This window comes from Protopterus annectens, chromosome 5.part0 (assembly GCF_019279795.1).
Source record: "Protopterus annectens isolate FY-2018-M chromosome 5.part0, PAN1.0, whole genome shotgun sequence".
NCBI classification, from domain to species: domain Eukaryota; kingdom Metazoa; phylum Chordata; order Ceratodontiformes; family Protopteridae; genus Protopterus; species Protopterus annectens.
This window is the reverse complement of record NC_056735.1, coordinates 1,811,826,215-1,811,850,456: the sequence shown is the minus strand read 5'-3', so window position 1 is coordinate 1,811,850,456 and position 24,242 is coordinate 1,811,826,215. Positions and strand designations below refer to the sequence as shown.

At 42.5% G+C, this 24,242-nt stretch overlaps 1 protein-coding gene across 3 annotated transcripts in view; it reads right to left on the bottom strand.

Moving 5' to 3' along the window:
- Nucleotides 1–24,242, bottom strand: part of SENP7 (SUMO specific peptidase 7) — a 2,310,641-nt gene that overhangs the window by 483,554 nt on the left and 1,802,845 nt on the right. For all 3 annotated transcript variants that reach the window (XM_044071599.1, XM_044071598.1, XM_044071600.1), the window contains exon 18: nt 13,535–13,627. In XM_044071599.1, coding sequence (XP_043927534.1) covers nt 13,535–13,627 — 93 coding nt within the window. The remainder of the gene's footprint in view (nt 1–13,534; nt 13,628–24,242) is intronic.

The window sequence follows — 24,242 nt, the reverse complement described above, 5'->3', positions numbered from 1 at the left end:
AAACCTCTTTCCCACCTGGGAAGGTGCAACAGTTTCTAATACCACCTTGGGCAACGTGAAGGAGGACAGGTGGAAACAAGAGAGTTTGGTCTGCAGGATGAGGAATTACCCCCAGGAAAGGAGGAATTTCATCCCACTGCCATCTGTAATCTTACTGAACGATTTTCAGAATCCATCTGTCTGAAACTACCTGTTGCCAAAGTGAAAAATGGACACTCAGATTTTCTGGAAGAAAAAAAAAGGGCTTCCAGCGTGGGGTGGGGGGGGGGGGGGGCGGAGACAACTCTTTTAAGCAGTCATTCTGACTTACTGGATTATCCTTGGCTTTGGGAGTTTCCGGAATTCTTCTTGGAATCCCCCCTCCCTTGACATTTCTTCTTAAATATCTGCTTACCTGTATTGTTGAGACTGTTTACGTTGTATCTTAAAATTGGATGAGGAGTCACAGAATTCCCTTGAAAACTTCTGACGGCTGAAAAATCTTGGAGATTCCCTCTATCAGCTTACCTCTTTCATCACACCTTTGGTCACCTCTGCAATATAGGGACCAAAAACTAAATCTCTATCCAAAAGAGAATTTAAAATCTCATTTTAATACCATATGGGAGGGGCTGAGAATGTAGCCATCCAAACCTCCTCAACCCTTATCAAATTCAAATGTCCAGTTCTTTCCATGTGTGACTCCTGTAACACAGCTATTAGTACTCTACATTTTTAAATACAGTTCAGTAGTCTTTCTTTTTTTGTATTTATCTGCAAGACCATTGACATTTATTAGAAGTTATGTACCTACCATAACGTTCCATGTTAGTTGTCTTCTCTCGCCTTCTTTCTTGCTGGATGGGTTCGGAGCCGATCCTCGGCTCCGACTCGGCACTTGCTTTAGCTCGAGAACTCCTTTTACCAGCTCGAGGCAACCCTATATCCCATGATGCAAGGCGGAACTACCTCAGATCTCGTTTGGCAGCTAACTTACCCTGCTAAAGGTTATCCTAACCAAAATAGCAACAAAGTTTCCTAAAAGAAGTCCTCATAACAAAGATCCAGAGGAAACAAACTAATAGGAACTCTTCAAGATCTGTCCAGGCCAGGGGGAAGGAGGGAGGGACGCAAGAAAGAAGGCGAGAGAAGACAACTAACATGGAACGTTATGGTAGGTACATAACTTCTAAATGTTAAGTTGTCAATCTCGCCTTCATTCTTGCTGGATGGGACCGCGTCCTAGCACCTGTATCCCGGGTGGCTCAATGGAACAGACTCTTGAGAACTGTGGAACCAAAACTGGCCCTATCTCTGGAGGCCAAATCCAACTTGTAATGAGAAACAAAGGTATGAGGCGTGGCCCAAGTAGCTGCTGCACAAATGGTATCAATGGGAAGTCTATCCTGAAAAGCTGCAGAAGTGGATAGACTCCTGGTCGAGTGTGCTTTTGGCTTAGAAGGTAGTTGCTTGCCTCTGAGAGAGTACACATAGGAAATGGTGGAAGTCAACCATCTGGATAAGGTCACTTTAGAAACTGGAAGACCTAACCTGTTTTCTGCATAAGAGACAAACAATTGGTCCGATTTTCTGATTTGTTTAGTCCTATGCAAGTAGTACCTGAGCTGACGATGGACATCCAAAAAATGCAATTTCTGTTCAGCTCTGTCAGAATAGTTAGGGAAAAAGACTGGTAATTCTATAGATTGGTTAATATTGGTTTGAGATACAACCTTGGGGAGAAAGGAAGGGTTAGTTCTTAACGATACCCTGTCCTTATGAAAAACCAAATAAGGTGAACGAATACAGAGAGCTTGAATCTCGGAAACCCTTCTAGCAGAAGTGACAGCCAGTAAAAATATAATTTTCCATGTCAATAACTTCAAAGAACATGAAGCAGACGGTTCGAAAGGAGGCAGTATCAAGGATGCTAACATTAAGTTTAGATCCCATTGTGGAGGAGGATGCTTTATAGGTGGTTTTAGGAGAAAAACTCCTCTCAAAAAGGCCTTGCATAATCTATGAGACATGATGTTATTGTCATGCAAGCCAACATGATACTTGGAAATGGCAGCCAGTTGTACTTTGACTGTAGATGACGAGGATCCCGAATGAAAAACCTCCGCTAGGAAATCTAAAACAGAATGTACGGGAGCAGTAAAAGGATCAATATTTCTGGAGTTTGCCAAATCGAAAACCGTCGCCACTTGCTAGCATATATAGTCCTAGTGGACGACTTCAAAGAAGACACTAAAATGTCTCTGAGTCAGAAATCATTGGTAGCCTGGCTAGGGAAGGAAGTGGAGCAACCAAGCAGTGAGGATGAGAGAATGAACGGCCCGGTGCTGCTGACCCGACTGGTGGATCAAAAGATCCGGAACTGGGTCCAGATGCCAGGGCTGCACCAGAAGGTGACGATGCAGAGACGGAAACCAAATCTGTCGAGGCCAAAAGGGAGCAATGAGGATCAATTTGGCTCTCAAAATGGTGGCTTTCTGAATGACTTGTGGAATCAATGGAAAAGGAGGAAAAGCATAAAGAAGTCTCCGCGGCCAATCCTGGGTTAGAGAGTCTCTCAGGGGTTGGCCTGGAAGGGGAAATAGAGTGAAATAGTCTGGGCACTTGTTGTTTTGAGGGGTAGCGAAAAGATCGCAACAAGGAGTGCCCCACTTCAGAAAAATCTGATCCACTACAGATTGATTGAGAGACCACTCGTGAGGCATCAGAATAGATCTGCCTAGCCTGTCCGCCAATAGGTTGGACCTGCCGGGGATGTGCGTTGCTATCAGAAACCGCTGAGAAGAGATCGCCCATTGCCAAAGTCTGAGAGCTTCTCGACATAAGGGATAGGACCTGGTTCCGCCCTGTTTGTTGATGTACCAGACCACAGACATGTTGTCCGTCTGTACTGCAATAGTCCCCGTGGGAAGAAAGTCGTCGAGGGCTTGCAACGTTAAAAGTACTGCTCTCATCTCCAGGACATTTATGTGCAGATGGTATTCTATAGGTTGCCACGTCCCGTGGACCATCCTGCCCTGATAATGCCCCCCCCACCCGATCAGGGAGGCATCTGTGGTGACTGTGGCAACTGGAGGAGGGGGAACAAAGGGTCGGCCCTGATGAAGAAGAGAGGAGGATATCCACCAGCCCAGATGAGCCCTGCAAGACTGTGTCACTAAGATCTCGTGTCTCATCTGAAGATCGTGATATGACCACTGTGTGAAAAGCATCCACTGTAGGAGACGCATGTGAAAGCGAGCCAGTGGTAGAAGAACAATGGCCGCAGCCATTAGACCTAGAACTTTCAGGACAAACCTGGCTTTGATCTTTTTGCTTTGTAACAGAAGCCGAACAAATTTTTGGATGTCCAGAATTCTTTGATCTGTTAGTCTGGCTAACATTTTGACGGTATTTAACTCTGCGCCTATAAAGGTGATAGATTGGCAAGGCAGCAGAGAAGATTTTCTAAATTTACTGAAATTCCCAGATTCTTGCAAAGCTGTAGGGTGTAGTCTCTGGACTGAAGAAGCTGACACTTGGTGGTGGCGGAGAGGAGCCAGTCGTCCAAATAAGGAAACACCTGGAATCCTCGACGTCTCAGGTGAGCTGTGACCACTGCCATGCATTTGGTAAACACTCTGGGGCTGAAGTGAGGCCAAAGGGCAGGGCTCTGAATTGGTAATGACTCGTCCCTAGCGAAAGCGGAGAAACCTCCTGGAGCGCCTGTGAATCTTTATGTGATAGTACGCATCCTGAAGGTCTATAGAGCACATCCAGTTGTCCTTGCCCAGAAAGGGCAGAATGGACTGAGCGTGACCATCCGAATCTTGCCTTTTGACAAATCTGTTCAGATTGCTGAGGTCTAATATTGGTCTCCACTCTCCCGTCCTTTTGGGGACCAAAAGAATCTTGAGTAGACGCCGGATCCTACTTGGTCTGCCGGGCACTGTCTGGACGGCTCTTTTTCTAGGAGTTTTCAAACCTCCTGTTCTGCCATATCCCTTGGACCGGGTGAGATGTCTGGAAGGGATTGTAGAGGTACGGAAACCTTGAAGGGGATCATGTAACCCTCGGATATAATCGACTGTACCCACTTCTCTTGGGATAGGGATTGCGAGGCTACTGGGTACAGTCAAATCCTTCACTCGACTGCCTCCAAGGGTGGACAGTCGGGCAACACCTCAGAGATGCTGAAAGGGCTTTTCAGGAAGAGACTCCCTGTTGCCCTGGTTCTGAGGACCCCCCCTGCCTCTAGGGCGTCTATTATTGTTACCCCTCTGCCTCTGGGGGTAAACTGACCACGTGTGTCCGTGTAGCTCCTTGGGCTTTACGGAACCACATCTTCCCCTTTCTGACCCTTGGGATATGGTCTAGAAGGAGTGGAAAACTGGACTCCAACGGCAGAAAGAGTCTTACCGTCCTGCTCACACCTGGTCAAGGTATCCTTCACTTGAGGCCCGAACAAAGCCGAACCGTCAAAGGGGTATTAGTGAAGGACGCCTTAAAGGGTCCATAAAATTACACAGCCGCATCCAGGCTTGGCGACTAAGAGCAACTCCTGTGCCTGCGGCCCTGCTCGCTCCATCGGCTGCATAAGATATGAGCCGCATAGAGGAGTTAGATATGGAATTCAGGATAGCAAGCTGTGAGGCAATCTTTTCCTGAGCCCCAGCAGCAGAAGGATCCTGGACTACTTCACCCAGTTCTTTGAGAATATCTCGTTGAAGCCTGGTGAAGTGACAAAGGTAATTCAGCGAACTATTAGCAAAGGTCGCTGAAGAAAACATCCGCTTTCCATACCTGTCCATGGTCCTAGAATCCTTATTAGGAGGATGGACAGGTACTGAAGGATCCGCCAGTTCCTTCTTAGTGGCCGCCACCACCATAGCATCCACAGAGACACCTTTGGAAAGGAACTGTTTATCCGACGGGCTGTAATGAACTTGGATGGTCTCCTGGGGACAGGTTCCACAGAATCTGGAGCTTCACGCCTTCGAGCCACTACCTGCATGAGTGGGTCGAAGGCGGAGACCCAGGAGGTGGAGGGTCGGGATCCAAAGCCTCCAGGTATACAGACTCATCCTCGGAGGGGTCAATGGAGGGCCAATTCCCCTCTGTTTGAGGAGCTCAAGGATGTCTGAAAAGGAGACATCCTCAGAGGGGACCGTGGGGAACCCTCCGACTCATCTAAGTCGGTATCAGATGTAGTAGACTCAGGGGAGTCTGTGTGTTTCCTCTTACACGTCCTCTTCCGAGGGGGTTCCCCTGCAGGGTCAGGAGAAAACTCGGAAGAGGAGGAAATTCCCAGTGGGGAAACCTGGGGCGATGGATCCCTGGGCCTGAGAGCAAGAGGCTGGCAAGAGGCATCTGCAGGCACTGATGAGGGAGGAGCTAGAGGGATAGACCGTTGACCAGGCTCAGAGGCCAGGACACTCCTCATCACCTCAAAGGCTCCTCTCCCTGGGAGACCGGAACACACCCGCTCCGAAGAAACAGGAATGGTCAGCTCCAAGGAGAGAGAAGGCTCCGAGGCCGATGTCGGTGCCGAGCTTACCAAAGCCGAAGCCCCGAGAGGGAGAGCGGGGTCGGACAAGGGTCCGATGCCACTAGCCCCCTCGGAGCCGACAGTGGAAACCCGATGACCGGATCCCTCCAAGGAAGGTCTCAAGGAGGAGATCGGAGCCGAGGACGACGGAGCCGAAGGATGTATCGGCTCCGGCATCGAAACAGTCGCTGTCCCAAGAAGCTCCGGCTCCGAACTCTGGTGTGGAGTCGGAGGAGGAAGTTCAAGAATTGGGGCTATAGCCGAAGTCTGTTGAGACGGGCTATGGAGCATTTGGGCCAGTGCCTGAGACTTCAACAGCCTGCTTACCACCCTCTCCAAGTCGTGGTCAGACAGCCTGGAAGATCTCGAAGATCGGCTCCGATGGCTCCGCTCCGACAAAAGAGGAGATCCCGGAGCCGAATGGATACTCATAATAGAGGGGGACCGAGATCTCTTACGGGTCGAAGCCATCGGAGCCGAAGTCCCTAGAACTCCAGATGGAGCCGAGAAAAAAAGTATCCGATGCTGGATAAAGTGTCGGCTCCAGCCGGAGCCGACAAGGCCACAGTAGTCAGGGTATCGGAGCCGGCCGGCACTGAACCCACTACTCGAGTAGAAGTATCGACTCCAGCCGGAGCCGATATCGGCTCCGACGGAGCCGGAGCCACCGGAGGAGGCTTGGACACTGTAGCCTGAACCTTCGGTGGCTTAAGAGGTTTTCCTGACCCTGATTTAGGAGGAGAACCTTCAGGTTTAAGTAAACCTCGGAGGATTAGTTTGTTCCTCCTTTCCTGCAGGACTCTCTGGCTAAAAGCATGACACAACGCACAGGAGTCCTGCAGGTGCAAAGGCCCCAGGCAATAAACACAAGAAGTGTGACCGCCTGTCAGAGACATTTTCTGACAGCACTGGTCACACTTCTTGAAGCCTGAGACCTTGCCTTCTTTAGACATCCTAGAAGGATAGAACACAAACAGTCCCAACAAACACACAAATTAATCCCTTACACAAGCACACAGGAAGGGAAAACAGAAAGGGACTAGGCCTGACTAAACTACTTTAGACAAAACTTATAAAAAGTTTATAAAAGGTTGAAAAATAGGGAATAGGGTGGGCTGTAACTAATTACAGACTACACTAACACTAACAGGGAAAATAAACCCCTAACTACACTTTTTCTTAATTGACTAAGAAAAAACTTACCTCAGCTGGCAAAGGAGACCTCTTTCGCTAAGCGGCAAACGAGATCTGAGGTAGTTCCGCCTTGCATCATGGGATATAGGGTTGCCTCGAGCTGGTAAAAGGAGTTCTCGAGCTAAAGCAAGTGCCGAGTCGGAGCCGAGGATCGGCTCCGAACCCATCCAGCAAGAATGAAGGCGAGATTGACAACTTAACATCAGACATTACATAAAGCATTACTGTGTTAAAAAGTTATTATTCCCACCTTTTGTGTATAACAGCTTTTCTGTTAAGTGTCTATTTCCAGCTTTTGTGTTACATGCATACACTGTTTGCCAGGTTGATATTTTATACAGTTGTTTCTTGTCATATCCATTTGAGCCTATGTCACAACTTACAAAACTTTTTGTTTTGTTGAAAGACCTCAAACAAAAAACACACACACACACACCCCGATAACCCTAAAACCTATTAACTTAATACTAACACAAAACTTTGTACATCTTCAAGTACTGAAGTTTTACTCTCCTTATAGCAACATGCATCACAAATTTACAGCCACACTCACAAACTTGGGTTAACCTAAAAGAAATTATATCCACATGAAGACGCATGGTACAATCTGGCCTTCTACTAAGTGCTTTCTGATTTTGTCTCATCTTTATAGCTCTCTCAGCTATGTAAACACTTGAATGCTCTCAGGAAACATTACCTCCTAGCCATTTCTTTTAATCAGATGAAGACATGAGGACCAAATACACAAATGCTAGTAAGCATACACTTATTTGCTTAAAAAAAACTTTACAATATTCAATGTTATTTGCCATTTACTTGCTTTCTCTTAAAAAGTGTTACTAGATCATGCTAAGGACTTTAATCCTGTCACTCCCCTATGCAAGTATGAGAAAACATACATCAATTTTTCTTTTGTCATGCTCTTTTGACCACACTTTTCTTCTTTTTTTAAAAATGCAGTGCCCATATTTCTTAAACCGGAACAAGGAGAAAGAGAGAAGAAAAACAGGAGCACCTGTTTATATCAGTATCCTCATTCCACTTAAAATAACTGAGAAAACGTTACTGAACAGGATGCAAAGAAAATCATGCACTATAAAAATAAAGCTTAAGAAAAAATGTTGTTTTATTTACAGTTAACTTTCTTCCCACTCGCCCCCTCTCCTAAGTAATTTTCTGAACATTAATGATGTGAAGTACAGCATATGCTTCAGTCTCTCCTAGAAGTTTATCAAAGTCAAAAAAGACCAATATTTCTAGATTTTCTTGTTCTATCATGTTTCACAAATATAACTGTAATCCCACATTTGTCAATTTCAAAGTTACTGGTTTTACTCCTGGTCATCTCCGTCTTCCAAATCCTGCCTCTGATTCATTTCCAACATACTCTCAATTCTTCTAGTCAACTCTTGTGCTTTTTTGCCTATCTCAAGCATTTTCCGCTGAAAACATTAGAAAAGGTTTCACTGGCACAGTCTCTGTGTGGTCTTTATTACCAGTCAAACAATCAGCAGAATCTCTTCCTGTTTCACAGCTCAATTCTTGTCGGACAGACTTTTGTACTTCCTCCTTAACATGTACTGCATCAAAAAATTATTTTCTCCCTCCAGAAAAGAATATTTTGAAAATAGCTGGGTACAGCAGTTTGAATCTCATGCCTGCTTCTTGACATTCCTTGAATAGTGGAATACATTTACTCCTCTTCTGCCTGGTGTACACTGTAAACATTCGACACAAACACTCTGCTGCCTACTTTTAATACTTCTGCCACAGTTTTGTCAGAATCAACTCCTGCTGACAGGATTACATCTTTACTATTAAAGGTTTAAGTTGCTTTCTCATAGCCAGGTTTGGAACATATACATAATGTGCCTTTCAGTTAACAACTCCTGCTGTGGAATACCAGTCCAGCTGCTTATTTGTGCTTTCATATAAAATTAATACAGTCTGTTTCTTCTACCTTCTCTGATACAGCAGAAAATCTCATCTTTTCCCTGCATGCTATGTGCTCTAATTCTATTTTTTTAACATTTCTTCTTGAGCAGTCTCATATTCAGCCAGACATTTCTTCATTTTGATCTCTGATTTTTGCAGTTTTTATAACCTCAGCTGAATACCTGTTTAAAGCTTCTTCCAGTTTTTCCAGCCTTTTGTTATTTAGGTTGATATAATCCATCACTGTTTTGTTTTATTTTAATCAGGTCTGTGTACAGTTGTCTTACACTTTCCCTAGGTTACTCGAAGTCACGTCTGGAGCTTTCACTGCTTTTTGTTGAACAGCTGTAGTACTCTTCCTAGTCAGTGTTTTTTCCTTACCTTCTATAACTGATTTTCTTTCAGGTTCTCTGTATTTCTTTTTTCCTGGCATCCAAGGCAAGTACACCTACAGCCAGCTACTGAATTTTACCCATAAACACAAAAGTCTACTGGACTTCTCTGCTGCGTTTCTATTTCACACTGGGACAGCTACAGATACTGTGCTATGCAATGTGTGGCCATCTTGGCAATCTCTAAAATTTTTTCTTAGTTGACTTACAGTCAGAATAATTTTAAGCCAGGACCTAAATTTAAACCAAACTGACTTCTTTTATCAGCTTTATTTTCAGCAATTATTAGATTTCCTCACTGAAGAGTCACAGTTAACATGCAGTGGCCACCCTGAAAATTAGCTTCAGCATGCCTGGATAGAAATTTTTTTTCCCTAGGTATGCCTAAGGGATGAAAGGGATGTGATACTTTCTGAACAGGTGGGTTGGTAAAAAAGAAATGATATAGAGGATAGGTAGGACTGGGAAGATGAAAACTAAGGGTGCCATCTAACAAGTTTTTGCTTATGTAGAACATGCACAGGATACAGATTGTTTTACTATAAGTAAGTGCATCTCATTTACTCAATGAGCAATTATTTGACCCACCAAGGCATCTAAAACCTTGGGAAGTCACTATTTAAATAGTGATACTTTCAAGTTCACAACACATAAAGCAACTTTTTTTTGCAGGGGTAAAGTCCCCTTGCACCCACAACATGAGGGCAAGTCACCACCTTCCCAAACTATGTATCTGTCTGTCTCTCTCTCTCTCTATATATATATATATATATATATATATATATATACATATATATATATATATATACATACACACACACACACACACACACACACACACACACACACACACACACACACACACAGAGTCTCTCTCTCTCTCTCTATATATATATATGTGTATATATATACATATATATATATATATATTTCTATACACACATATATACATACAGATATACATAGGTAGACAGATACACATGCACATATATATATATATATATATATATATATATATATAAATAGTTGCAGGTCAAAACAGCGATCACTCATATGAAGAAACATTGTTTTCAAAGGAATTTTTGCTGGGAGACTTTTGTATATGATCATGGTGTGGCAGAGTAAGGGAATGTGCCCTTACCCTGCTGCTATGAGATCTCAGAGTTATATAATTGGAAGGCTGCCCCCCCACCCATGAAAAAAGTTGGTTTTAATTTTTTCTTTGTTTAAAATCCTTTTAGATTCATTTTAAAGTGATTGTTCTTTCTTCAGTCACTCTTATGAGTGCTCGATGTTTGATTAGACACGTGTGTGTGTGTGTCGGTGTATATACATATATATATATATATATATATATATATATACATATATATATATATATATATATATATATACACATACATGCATACATATACACACACACACAATTTGCCTGAGAGACAATACAACACAGTCCAGTGCATTTTCCTACTGGTCTTGTTTGTGTAGCAGACGTTTCCTATCATGAACAACACTGGTGGCAAGTCCAATATTATTGTTAACTACAGCTTCATGTCTTTTGCATGGCTCACAGTTCCACTGGAGTCGAGTTTCTGTTGCTGAGTGTTCAACAGGGTCTTCAAACCAAACTGGTCAGATTAACCATCTGGTTTTATGTACAGTTCCTGTAATTGTCTCAATTACAAGAAATATCTGTGGAATCGTCAATCTCAGACAGTATGAAAGCACACACTAATAAGCATACAAAATAAAAGATGCTGTGAAGGGAGGTAACTTCTGATCACTAGGACTTGTGACATAATATTATTAGTTCAGCAGTAGGTTAGAAAAGTGGTTTGCTGCAGTCACAGACAGATTATTATTTTATATATATATATATATTTTTTTTTTCTTTACATTTTTTGCAGGATCTCAAGCTCCACTGCAGCCCCTGCTAATTAAATATACCAACTCCAAGATCGCACTACAGTAAGGAAAATGGTAAATATACTGTTCCGCCCTGTAAAGCAATCTCCATTTAAACAGTTTGAACTTTCACAAGTTCGATCTTATGGTCTTGACCATAAGAAATTCAAACTTGTGAACGTTTTAATTTTAGAAGTAGATGTGTGTGTGTGTGTGTGTGTGTGTGTATATATATATATATATATATATATATATATACACACACACACACACACACACACACACACACACACATTTATTTATTTATTTATTTATTTTACATTTGTTGACCGGGAATGTCCAACTAGGTTCCACAGAGCCTGTTTTCAGCGGAGGCCCGGGGAGAAATGCTCCAGATGCATGTCTTTGGAATGTGGGAGGAAACCGGAGTACCCGGAGGAAACCCACACAAACACACAGAAGGCACCCCAGCCGAGAATCGAACCGGAGAACCTCTTGCTGTGAGGTGACAACATTAACCGCTACACCACTGTGCCGCCCACACATATATATATATATATATATATATATATATATATATATATATATATATATATATATACACACATATATATATATACATATATATATACACACACACACTTTTTTTTTTATGGACACATTCGCACAACTTTAAGACTGTACAGACAACTTGACAGAAAAACAATGTGAAATAAAAATGCAACCTTCATCTTCTCACACTTCTCCAAGTCTAACTGCAAATATAACACACTGGCAACCTTCAAGTAATGGTATGCTAAGCATCAATCAACTGGCTGGAAACAAAGAATAAGTTTCTCTGCTTTGATTGGTAATTACTGTACAGTTTAATTTCATATTAACTGTATTTACCAGGATTAACTACTGTAATGCAAAGTAGCTTTGACTGAAGTACGTTTCATAGAGTCAAGTCAGAATTATCAGGTGTACTGGAAATGGTAGATATGCTTGAATATATCACCATTAAGTGCTCAATTATTACAACTTGAGTACAGGTAGGAGCTTCCAGGTTGAACATCTGACGCAAAGGCAGTAATTGTGAAAATGGCATGAACAAGTTTGAAATTTAGTGCAATGCAAACAATGGCTCACACACATACAGCAGTCTGTGCAGGGGATTCATCAGTTCTAAAAATAAAACCTCTTCATTCTTTACTCGGAGAAACATTTGGCTTTTGTCAGACCTGGCTGACGCAAAGCAGTCTGTAGAGGAGAAGCAGTTTTTGTAAAGCAGTGTTGCATGGATCTGTTTCAGTTTGAGTGTTATTAGGCTGCTAAAGGACCCTATATTTTTTTAATTGGGAAAATGCTTGGCTTTTGCCAGACCTGATGGCATTTAGCAGTCCCAAAAGGCAAGACAGTCTCTCTCTATAGCACTGCTGCTGAGGTCTAATTTTAGGACAGAACTTTTAGTGTGTATGCAAGTGTGTGCATGTGTGTGTGTGTGTGTGTGTGTGTGTGTGTGTAGGGGGGTTGACAGGAACCCCTATAATGAATAATATTCCAGTAACCTGCCCTCATACAAGCTTAACTTTTTTTTTTTTATCTAGGCTTGCCACAACACTTATTTTCATTTATTAAAAGTAAACTTTTTTTTATTATACCAGTATCATACATTTCAGCTAGTAGTGACCTTTACATGGCTCACTGCATACCTGTTTACTTGCCAAACACATTGTGTGCCTTCACCCTTAGATAGCTCTTATGTTGGTTGTGTAACTAACTGCATGTAACCTACATGCATGACAATATGCAAATCTGGACAACTGCATAATATGCTGATCATTCCTGTACTGCACAGTTATACTTTTGTTACTATTAACACCTCCACTCACAGCTGAAGACCAAGCTAACATGGAAAGTGGTTGTTTATACGTTTTATATGTGTATTTTATCAAACTCTTGATCAATATGTCTTTTTTTAGTGCCACAGATCTCACTCTGAATAGTCTGCTCAGATGTGTGTTGGCATCATAAGCAATAGCACACATTCACATGACTCATTCACAGCATTCATTATTACACATGTATACGAACTTTGCTCTAGATCCTATCACTTGCACAGACCATGTTATATATCCACAAAGTTCCTCAGATTTATTATACTACTTGGTTTGGTTACATTTTGTTTGTGAAAATCAACTTTCCTACTACATTATGAAGTATGCCCAGGCCAGACTGCACATGGATATCTTGGCAAGATGCACATCAAATTCTTTACTGCGCAAAGCTTGTGTTACCACAGCAGCTTAAGAATCCCACCCGGGTTCTTACAGCAAAGTACAATACTTGGCAGTACTGCAGAACTACTGCAATGAACTGTACTTGAGGTGGTTTCTTTGTACTTCTATATGTTAGAACCAGGAAATGAACATCTTGAAAAATAATAACACTTATGTAGCAATATTTTACCACTTCATCCATTACTGATATTCTAAGAATTAAACCAAAATATGTTTTTTTTTCTGAGCAGAACACTTTCATGTGTCACTAAACAAGTCCACAGCTATGCAACATAAGTATCCAAAAGATAAAAAAGACTTGCTCTTCGTTAACTGGAACAAAGATAAAATCCTTGGTGAAGATGTCCACATGTCGAGTCCACGTTTTTACTCTTTGATGTCTTCGGTGTTGTACTCTGCAATAAATAAAAACAGCATCCTATTTAAAAGAAGTTTCACCTACGAAGGAAATCCTCAACAAAAAGAAGCTCTTAACCTGACAATTCCAGCTCAGTGTAACAATTTACAGCAAACATGACTTTGCTCACAAGCTACTTTCAAATATAAACTGAAAATACATGTGCATCCCGTATTTCACTTTCATTATAATATATATATACTTATTCACATACCTAGAAAATGCTGCAACATCTCATTAATGCAGTCAAGCAGAACATCCCTTGACCCAACATGGAAAGAACTTTAACTGCAGTCTCAAATTTAATATTTGCCACTACTACGCTGCAGTTATTCTGGAAAAATCAACTTATCTATAGAAGCTTACAACTGTTATGTAACTTCACAAAATTCAATTATATAACAATACGCAGGCTCTTTAAAGGGTCACTTATATATATATATATATATATATATATATATATATATTGGTGTTCTTACTTTGCATTAAGTAAATGCTATGCAAACAACTTAAACTTCTTCCATATCTTACAGAGTTTGGCTTGCTTGCTGTACTCTGATGAATATTGTTGATTTCTGTCTGCATTTTATTTTGAATTGAAATAGGTTTGGTTGCTTATATTTTACAGATTATTCCTGTACTACATTTGTTTTAACTTTTCTGTTTTGCTGGAGTTTTAAGAGGTCTTGGCTAGTATCAGTTAGAAAAGTTAGCAAATAATTCCTTTGTAAACAGTGAACAACATCAGCTAATTAGTGGGATAAGCTGAGAAATAGCATTCCTCATTAAGCTACACATTATCTCTATTTAACTGGAGTAATTGTTTGGCTTGCTTGCTGTACTCTGCCTGAATACTGCTGATCTCTGTCTGCATTTTATTTTTCCCATGCACCCACCTAACTGTTGTTGTATTCTTAAACTAGGTGGCTTTTCAGATGCTCACCCCTACTATAAAATCTGATTTTGGACACTTCTCCCAGTCCCATCGCATCAGCTCATTCTACTGAGTACAGAGAGATCATTTGGGAAGGCCCACCTCCTTAGTTTCTTAGCCTTTAATTATCTTCGGTTTCCAACCCTTCCCATTTAACTTAAAAAAACTGCACTTTATTCAGCTGCTTTTACTGTATTTGTGTTTCTTCCTACTTTATTTTGCTTTTGCTGCTTGTTCTTAAAACTGAGTTCAACTGCATTTATTCTGCTACATTTACTACTGCTTGTTAGTAGCCTGATTAAATTGTAAATGTTATTCTAAACCTCTTAGTTTTGGTTTAAGCACTTGGGCCTCAGGCCAGTTGTTTTACATCAAGAAGTTTTATGGTCTACACTCTTGTGGGAGGAGACAGTAGCCTCTACCCTTCTGAGCTGGGAGTTGCTGGTTAAAGGCTTATTGTGCCTGCTTATCTGAACTGCTTTGTTTTCTGAAAATGCTGCACTTTGTTTGCTGTAGCATACACTAGATTCAGACCTGCTGAATCTAATTCTGTTTGTATAACTGAGCACTAAACCAGGCCATCTTTTATTGGACAGGGTTCCCATGCAACCTAGTGGCAGGAGTGTGCAGTTAAAACTCATCCGATTTATTGGTTAATTTGTTTAAATCAGTTTGCTCTCATTTGCTACATAAGCACCATACTTCTGTGCATTTGCTCTAGTTTTGGCAAAGCTTCACAGAGTTTGGCGACCAGCTACTGTTCTGCTGCATTTACATGATCAATCCAAGGCATCCGCTGATCTCTGCAAAATTTAAGCAGGATTTTACACTGTATATTGCAGTCTTGAACTGCATTTTTACCATATCACTGCTTATTTGTGCTGTTTTTTTCTTGAAATTGTTGCACTTTGTTTGCTGCAGCATACACTAGATTCAGACCTGCTGAATCTAATTCTGTTTGTATAACTGAGCACTAAACCAGGCCATCTTTTGTTGGAGAGGGTTCCCCTGCACCCTAGTGACAGATGTGGGCAGTTAGAACTCATCTGACTGAAGGCTTCTGGAACAGGGCTCAGTTTTCAGCTTTTTATTGGTTATTTTGTTTAAATCAGTTTGCTCTTGTTTGCTACATAAGCACCGTGTCTGTGCTTGTTTGCACATCGCTACCTGCCGATCAGCAGTGTTCACCACTGCCAGTTATAGATGCAAACACTTCTGCTTGCAAATTTTCCATTAGTACTCTACTGGTGCTCCATAGGTGAGCTCTCGCATTTGTCCCTCACTGACAGGTGACACAGTCAACGAAGCTCCAGAGATACCAACACAGATCCTATCCACTAGCCCTTCATATTTTTTGTCCACTTCTCCTGTCCTCTACTTTACCTGGTCCTTCCTGTCCTCTCCCTGTTTTCTGACCCCATCAACTTACCTAGTATTATGAACAGACAGGTTCCTACAGTTTCCTCCAGCCAGCCTGGTCGACATGGGCATTCTGAGGCAATGTAGCATGTATGCCAACAATCCACTTCTAGTCCACACAAATTCATTATCCAAGAGATGCATCTATAGCAAGAACCTAGAATCCAGGGTCTCTCCCTCATCAGTCTGCTCATTTGATACTAAGCAGGTTGTCAGCATGCACACCTCACCTCCTGTACCTACCAAACCAACAACACACAAATCTACATATGTGGCGGTCCTTACCAGAAGCTTACTCAAACACAAACACAAATCACATAATACATCCTCTGGAGAACATAGTACACACAATATAGCACTAAACACATAACAGAGTCTCATCAGTCAAGCCCCTAAGGCATACCACAAAAACAAACATCTTAGTCATAGGCGAAACAATTGTGAAACACACCCATGTCCCTCTCATCAAGTTGGATAAGGGAAAAGTCAGGGTCAGCTGTCTGTGACACGATCTGCCACATCACACACACACTCAACTCTCTCAACAACAGGCACTGTTATGACTCCATCATAATCCATGTTGGTGTGAACAACTTGAGATGTACCTCACTGGACTATATGAAGAGAAACATGACTGAGCTCCCTGATTATGTGTTGCAGGCAGGTATGTCCCTAGCCTTAAGCAGTATTTTACCTTCGCCTAGGATGATACCTCAATACAAACAAAAAATGATTGACTTTAACAAATGACTTGGTTTCTGGTGTCATTAAAAGGGGATCCAGTATCTGTCAGCCTGGGATGACATGGTCAACAGACCATGATGCTTAGCCAGAGACCGTCTTCATCTGTCACCCCTGGGATTTCAGTTACTAGCTATGGCTCTTATCACTCCCATAGTGCATTTTTTAGGCAATGTCACAAGAACAAAATTCCAGACGTAAAAATACTTTCTAAAAACAACCTCAAGGTTATGCTGCTAAATGCTAGGAGTCTAAACCAGAAACTGCACTCATTCAGTCTTCACCTTGGAATATGCTGACATTTGTGGAGTCACGGACACCTGGTTTAATGTTGCGGAGAGCACCCCAGCTTTGCCAGGTTACATTTCCTTCCACATGTTCAGACCACAAACTGAAGGCAAGACAACTAAAGGAGGTAGTTATCAATATTCATAAAAAGATAAATACACCTGCAGATTAGTTAAAACAGCATGATTCCCTTGAATTACTTCAAGTGCAACTGACTGTAGTTAAGACCCCTCTTCAGGTCATTGCCAGGTTTAGGACCCCCTCCATGAATCAGGACATCCTCTCAGTCTATTTGGATCTACTTGAGTCAATCAAGATGCAACCAAACACCCTGATATTGGATGCCTTTTAATTATCCATCCATTGATTGGGTAAATTATACATGTTCTAACTCACTTGCCCAAAGGCTCCTGGACTTCGTTAACTCCAACTCCCTGGAACAGTTGATTGACACACCCACAAGGGGCTCAAACATCCTGGATCTGGTGCTCACCAATATGGGGGACTGCTGCACCACCTCCCGTGTACGCCCATCCCTGGTGAGAGCTGACCACAAATCAGTCTCACTAGAAATAACTATAAGACCCCCCCCCTTAGCAAGAACCACACTAAAAAACTTCTCCAAGACCAATTACAACCTCTTACATGACAGCATAAATAGCTTCATAGCCTCTCTCCGCACTGATGGAACAGACACCTATGCTGAGTTATACGCCAATGGTTTATACAAACATCTGTACAACTGTATTGACTCTGCTGTACCTTACAGAACCAAAGCAAGATCTTCAAGGAAAAACAAACCTGCCTGGTGGATGACCGCCATTACTAGGCTATACAATAGGAGAAAGAAACTGCTAAGAGTGGGAAGGAATGGTCACAAAACTGGAAACACTCCCTCCTCAACTTAAACAAAGACTCTTAGTGAAGTCCTCCAAAGCTAACCAAGAATCCAAATTAGCTTCACTAACTAAGAATAACCCAAGGCGTTCTTTAGTTACATCCGTAACACCAAAGATAAGGCCCAGATTTGCGAAGAACTCATAGTTAATGCTACTACATATACAGAATCTGTGGATATAGCAAACCTGCTGGCTGACTGGTTCAGTGAAAACTTCTCTTTCCTGTCCCTGCCACATATATCCCAAAGCATCCCTAGCACCTGTCCCCCACCTAGTATTTCTGAAGTGCAGGTCTTAAACACCTTCTCTAAGGCCAAAAACACAGTCTCTATGGGACCAGACAACATCCCGGGCTGTGTTCTACATTGGTTAAAACCGGAATTAGCATCACCACTGGGCATGCTTTTCACTCACAGCCTAAGCACTGGCTTTGTCCCAGCAGAATGGAAACCAGCTACTGTTATCCCTTTGCACAAAGATGGGTGCATTCATGGATCTCAGGAAATATAGACCCATTACCCTGACCAGCCTTATCTCCAAGGCCATGGAATGAATCATCATGGACCTTATTAACAAAAATAAAGGAAATCAACAAACGCTCAACACCACCCAGTTTGGCACTGTCAAGGGGAGAACATGCCTGTTAAACTTGGTGGACTTCTTTGAGACAATCACCAAAGCCCTAGACGAGGGAAATCTGTGCATACGGCCTACCTAGACTTAACCAAGGCCTTTGACACAATCTCCACGCAGGCATCATTAATAAACTCATCCAGCTGGTTATCAACCCATATACTGTCAAGTGGGTTGCAAACTGGCTCAATGATAGAACTCATATGGTCAACATAGGGGACTAAACCTTCTCCAGCAGACCCTTAACCACTGGCGTTCCACAGAGATCTGTTCTGGGACCCCTACTGTTCAGAATCTACTTCGCTGAATTACACGATAAAACTAAAGGACCACAAAAGCTCCTTACAAAGAAAATTCAGGGTCTCCAAGATCTGTCTTATGCAGACAGACTGAAATCATTGTCACTTTACTATATGTCATACAGACTGCTCACAGGTGACCTGTGCCTTGCATATAGAGCAATCTCTGACCTAGCTTTAATGGAAAAGCTGCACATTCGCAAGCCAAATGGCACATGGGTCACTCCCTCAAAGGACCTTAACCTGGTGTGTGACATCAACAGAACTTGCTGGAGAGAGAGATCTGTCTCACAGAGGTTGCCCCACCTTTGGCCCCCTTAATACAGAAGAGGTAATAAGAGATCTGGGGACCCAGGCAGATAGTAATCTCTCCTTTGACAATCATATTGCCAAAGTAGTTAGGATATCCTTCTATGTAGCCCATCTAATTACTAAAGGGTTCGCATCTAGAAATAAAGAGGTTATAGCGCCCCCTCTACTCGTCACTCATCAGACCCATCATAGAGTACAATGCCCCATTTGGGATGTACCTCACAAGACACTTACAACAGCTGGAAAGACCACAAAAGTACCTCACCAAGAGGATTACTGGCCTCAAACATATGCCTTATGCAGCCCGACTGGAAAAGCTCCAACTGTACTCAGTGGCATATCGCTTACTCAGAGGTGATCTCTGTCTGACTTACAAAGCCATGTCCAACTCAGAATTGATTGACATGTTCCACCTAAAGAAATCCAAGTCACTGCGAGCCACTCGCTCTAGTGAGCTAAACCTCGCCACAACAATAAAAATGTCACCAGTGGTGTCCCACAGGGCTCTGTCCTGGGCCGCCTCCTCCTCCGTATATATTTTTGTGACATAAAAGCCGATACCAAGGAACTATACTGCATACTGGGAGTGGTTATCAAATCCCATTCTGAAACTCAAATTCTCTGGGAAGGGATGGACCAAGCAAATTCTCCACACCCAGAACACAGCAGGATAGCTTTTTTTTTTTTTTTTAATTCTAGCATCACTACTGCTTACCATACAGATAAAGTACAGTTGTGTACACTTACCATAAATGTAGATGTTCGAGTGTATTCACTGTTGGAGTCATTTCATTTGGGTAATCTGCTGGCAGCTTGCCCTCAGTCGGCCTGATTAACAAAGTCTTGGGTCCTGCGTTGGTTGCTGTCCCTTTTTCCATGACGTCAGGTCGTCAAAGGTATAAAACATGCAGCCAACGCCATTACATCAGTTTTGCTTGCCCCAGATGTCAGGTGCCCCTCAAATGGGGAGCAAAATATATATATATATATAATTAGAAACACAAAAATATACCTCCAAACAAAAGCAAATGTACTAAAAAGGCTTTTAAGCATAGTAAAAGAAAGAAGAGGTATAGTAAAAGAAAAACAGGGGGCTGGAGGGAGGATAACCAGGACTGCAACAGTGAATACATTCAAACATGTACATTTATGGTAAGTGTACACAACTGTACTATGTTCATCGTGTTTCACTGTTGCAGTCATTACATCTGGGTAGATTCCCAAAGCTAAGGTTGGGAGGATGGATTTATACAGCATTAGGACCAGCTATAAGGCCCTGCAAAACAGCAGTGGCAAAGCCAGCTCTGGATTTAGAGAAAATTGGTAAGTGATAATGCTTGGTGAAAGTATGAACTGAACTCCAGGTAGCAGCTTCTAGAATATCCCTGGTAGGAACACCTCTGAGAAAGGCTGCAGAAGTAGATGCAGCCCTGGTGGAATGAGATCTGATCCCCTGGGGGATAGGTTTTCCATGGTGCTTATAACAAGAAGTGAATACAATGGCTAATCCATTTAGAAATGGTTTGTTTTGAAATAGCCTTCCCCTCTGCCCCTGCAGCAAATGCTACCAGCAGTTGATCAGATTTTCTTCGAGATTTTATCCTGTCCAAGTAAAATCTAAGTTGTCTGTGTACATCCAATGAATGCAGAATCCGCTCTCCTTTGTTCTGTGGATTGGGAAAGAAAGTTGGCAAATGAATGGACTAATTAAGAGCCACACTGGATACCATCTTGGGCATGAATGATGGATTGGTCCTGAGTGACACCCTGTCCGCATGAAAGATGATGAAAGGCTCCACTGCCATAAGGGCCTGTAATTCAGATATCCTTCTAGCTGAAGTGATTGCTAAAAGGAAGGCTGTTTTCCCGGAAAGAAATTTTAAGTCTGCAGCTGCAGCTGGCTCGAAAGGAGGTAGAGTGAGTTTCTCCAATGCAAAGTTAAGGTCCTAGGCAGGGGTTGGAGCTCTCCTGGGTGGTCTCAAATTTTTGGCCCCTCTGAGATACTGCTTTAGAAGAGGATGAGAGAAGGGGGGGGTCTGTGTTGTAACAAGCTGAAATGGCTGAGGCATGGATTTTTATGGAAGAAAATGGCAGGCCCTTGTGAAGCATCTTGGTTAAGTACTGCAAAATCTGAGGTAGATTGGGCACTGCTGTGCTCATCCCTTGAGATGGATTCCAGGCACAGAATCTTTTCCATTTGTCGGCATAAGATTTTCTAGTACTAGGTCTTCCCGCCTTCAAAATGACATCCATCACAGGTTTGCTGAGGGATGATAAGGGTGAATTTAAGTGATTAGCCAGACTGCAAGATTCAATGTTTGGAGCTGAGGGCGCAGAATTTGGTTCTCCTGCTGAGACAGTAAGGAAGGTGTCTGAGGCAGGTGCCATGGCAAAATGTGTAACACACACTGCACAGGAGTGGGTACCAGTGTTGGCGAGGCCAGTCTGGAGCAATCAAAATCATTTTTGGTTTGTCCTGTTTGACTTTTAGTATAACTTTGGTGAGCAAAGGCAGGGGGGAAAGGCATAGACTGACAGGATTTTCCAGCTGAAGGACAGAACATCCACTTTCCAGGCTTTTTTGTGATGAGTTCTTGTGCAAAATTTGTCTAACTGGTAGTTATGGGGTGAGGCAAAAATATCTATGTCTGGGCTCCCCCATTTGCGTGTCAACATGTTGAAAATCTGTGTTTCCAGTTTCCATTCGTGAGGGTCCATGAGATTTTTGCTTAGTTCGTCTGCCAGAACATTCTGCTTTCCTGGCAGGAATTGAGCTTGTAGTTGTACTTGGTAGCTCAAGGCAGTGTTCCACAATGCCATGGCTAGTCTGCAGAGGGGGTAGGAATGTGTACCCCCCTGCTTGTTTATGTACAGCTAGCATTTCTTTTTGATTGATATGAAGGTGCATTTGATTTGGGCTCCATTTGCCCTGAATGCACTTCCCTGCCAGATGAGCCCCCCATGCATAATGTGATGCGTCTGTAGTTAGGGTTTGGGTGGCAGGGGGTGGTGTGAATGGCAGTCCTTTGTTTTGGTGGCAGGCCTCTGCCCACCATAGGAACTCTAGGTGCAGGCAAGGTATGATAGGAATCTTTGTTTCCAGGCTGTGACAATGTTGACTCCATAAACTTTTTAAGAACCGCTGAAGTTTCCTCATATGCAGTCTTGCATATGGAATTAGAAGAATGCATGAGGCCATGAACCCCAAGGCTTGCAGTATTTGCCTTGCAGATAGCAAGGTTTTTGTGGCGACCTGTCTGAAGTAAGTCACCAGTTGAATTTGCTTTTCTGGTGTAAGGAAAGCCATCTGGGCAGTTGTATTCAAGCTTGCACCAGGAATGTAATTTTTTGAGCGGGTACCAGTTGAGATTTATTTTCGTTTATGGTGTACCCTAGGCAGGTTAGAACCCTTTTTACAAACGCCAGATGTTTTAGAAGAATGGCCTGGTTTTCTGCCTGAATTAGACAATCGTCCAGGTATGGATATACTTGAATATTTCTTTGCCTGCAAAATGCAATTACTGGAGCCAGGCACTTTGTGAATACCCTGGGCACAGTAGACAAGCCAAAGGGCAGTGCAGAGAACTGATAATGCATGCAGCCTGCTTTGAAGTGTAGGAATCTTCTGCAAGATTCCCTGATTGGGAAATGCAGGTAAGCCTCTTTTAAGTTGAGAGCTGCCAACCAGGCATCCTTGTCTAGCAAGCATAGGAAATAACTGAAGAGTCAGCATCTTGAATTTTGGAATGTCCAGAAAGATGTTTGAGTAGAGAGGTCCAGAATTGGACACCATGATTTGTCTTTTCTGGGTACCAGAAAAAGTCTGGAATAGAAACCTTGTCCCTTTTCTTCCTCTGGTACTAGTTGAATAGCTCCCATGTTTAAGAGGGAAAGTGCTTGTTTCTGAGCCTCTGCCCACTGAATTGGGTGCAGGTCTGGCCACCCGTATGGAGTTGGCAGCGTGTGGAAATGAAATCTGTATCCCTGGGACACTATATTTAAAACCCATTTGTCCTGGGTTATAAGTTGCCAGTTTCTTGAATGAAGAGCCAGTTTTCCCCCCAAAGGGGCGGCTAATAGGTTAAGTGCTTGGTAATTTCAAAGGGAAGTCATTGAGACTGTTTACCATAGGGTGGTGCCTTGTTGTTTCCAAATTTGGAAGTGGAAGCACCCCATTGTTTAGTTTTGAAAGTCCCTTGGGATTGAAACCTGGTGGTTTTGGAATGTCTTGGTTTGGCCGTATTGGCTCTGGAAGGAGCTGGAAAGGACCAGTTCTTAGTAGGCCAATGCCTACTAAATCTAGGACGTTGCACTTGTAAGAAATCTTTCACATTTTGCATAGAGTTAGCTTTATCTTCCATCTTTTTTACAACTTCTTCAGCCTTATTGCCAAATAAGCGACCCTGCTGTAAAGGAGCATCCAAAAGTTTTGCTTTAACATGATCAGGCAGAGATTGCTCCTTAAGCCAAGCATGCCTTCTACGCACAGACTCAGTAACAGCAGCCCTACAAGAGGCCTCTAAAGAATCAAAACCACATTGCAAAGTATGTTTGCCAACTTGTTCAGCTGAATGCAATAAATCCTGCAAATCTTTATTCTCCACACATCAGAAATCAACATCATTTTCTGTTCAAGCACTATATGCTGTTGATATTTTAGCATATGAAATTGACAGTTTAAAGCCCTGATTGCTAAGGTTGCAGAAGTATAAACCTTTTTACCCCATCTATCCAGCGCCCTGGAGTCACTAACAGAAGGGGCAGGATTTTTAGCAGTAGACGCCTTAATGCCCTTGGGCCCCTGAGAAATGGTTTCCAGGTCCACAACAGGATTTTTGAAAAGGAATTTGTGGGACTCAGGAACCCTGTAGTACCTGTCTGGTTTGCTAGGGGCTGGAGGGCAAGGAATCAGGGGCCATACTGGATTCCGAAAACACATCATCAACAATATCTAGTACAGGAGGTATAGCCAAACACCTATGCTGAGGCAAAAGAAGGAAATCCCTAAGCCTATTTTTGGATTCAGAGAAATCCTGACTTTCCCAGTGGAACTGCTCCCTTAAGGTATGTAAAGTTTCCCCAAAAGAG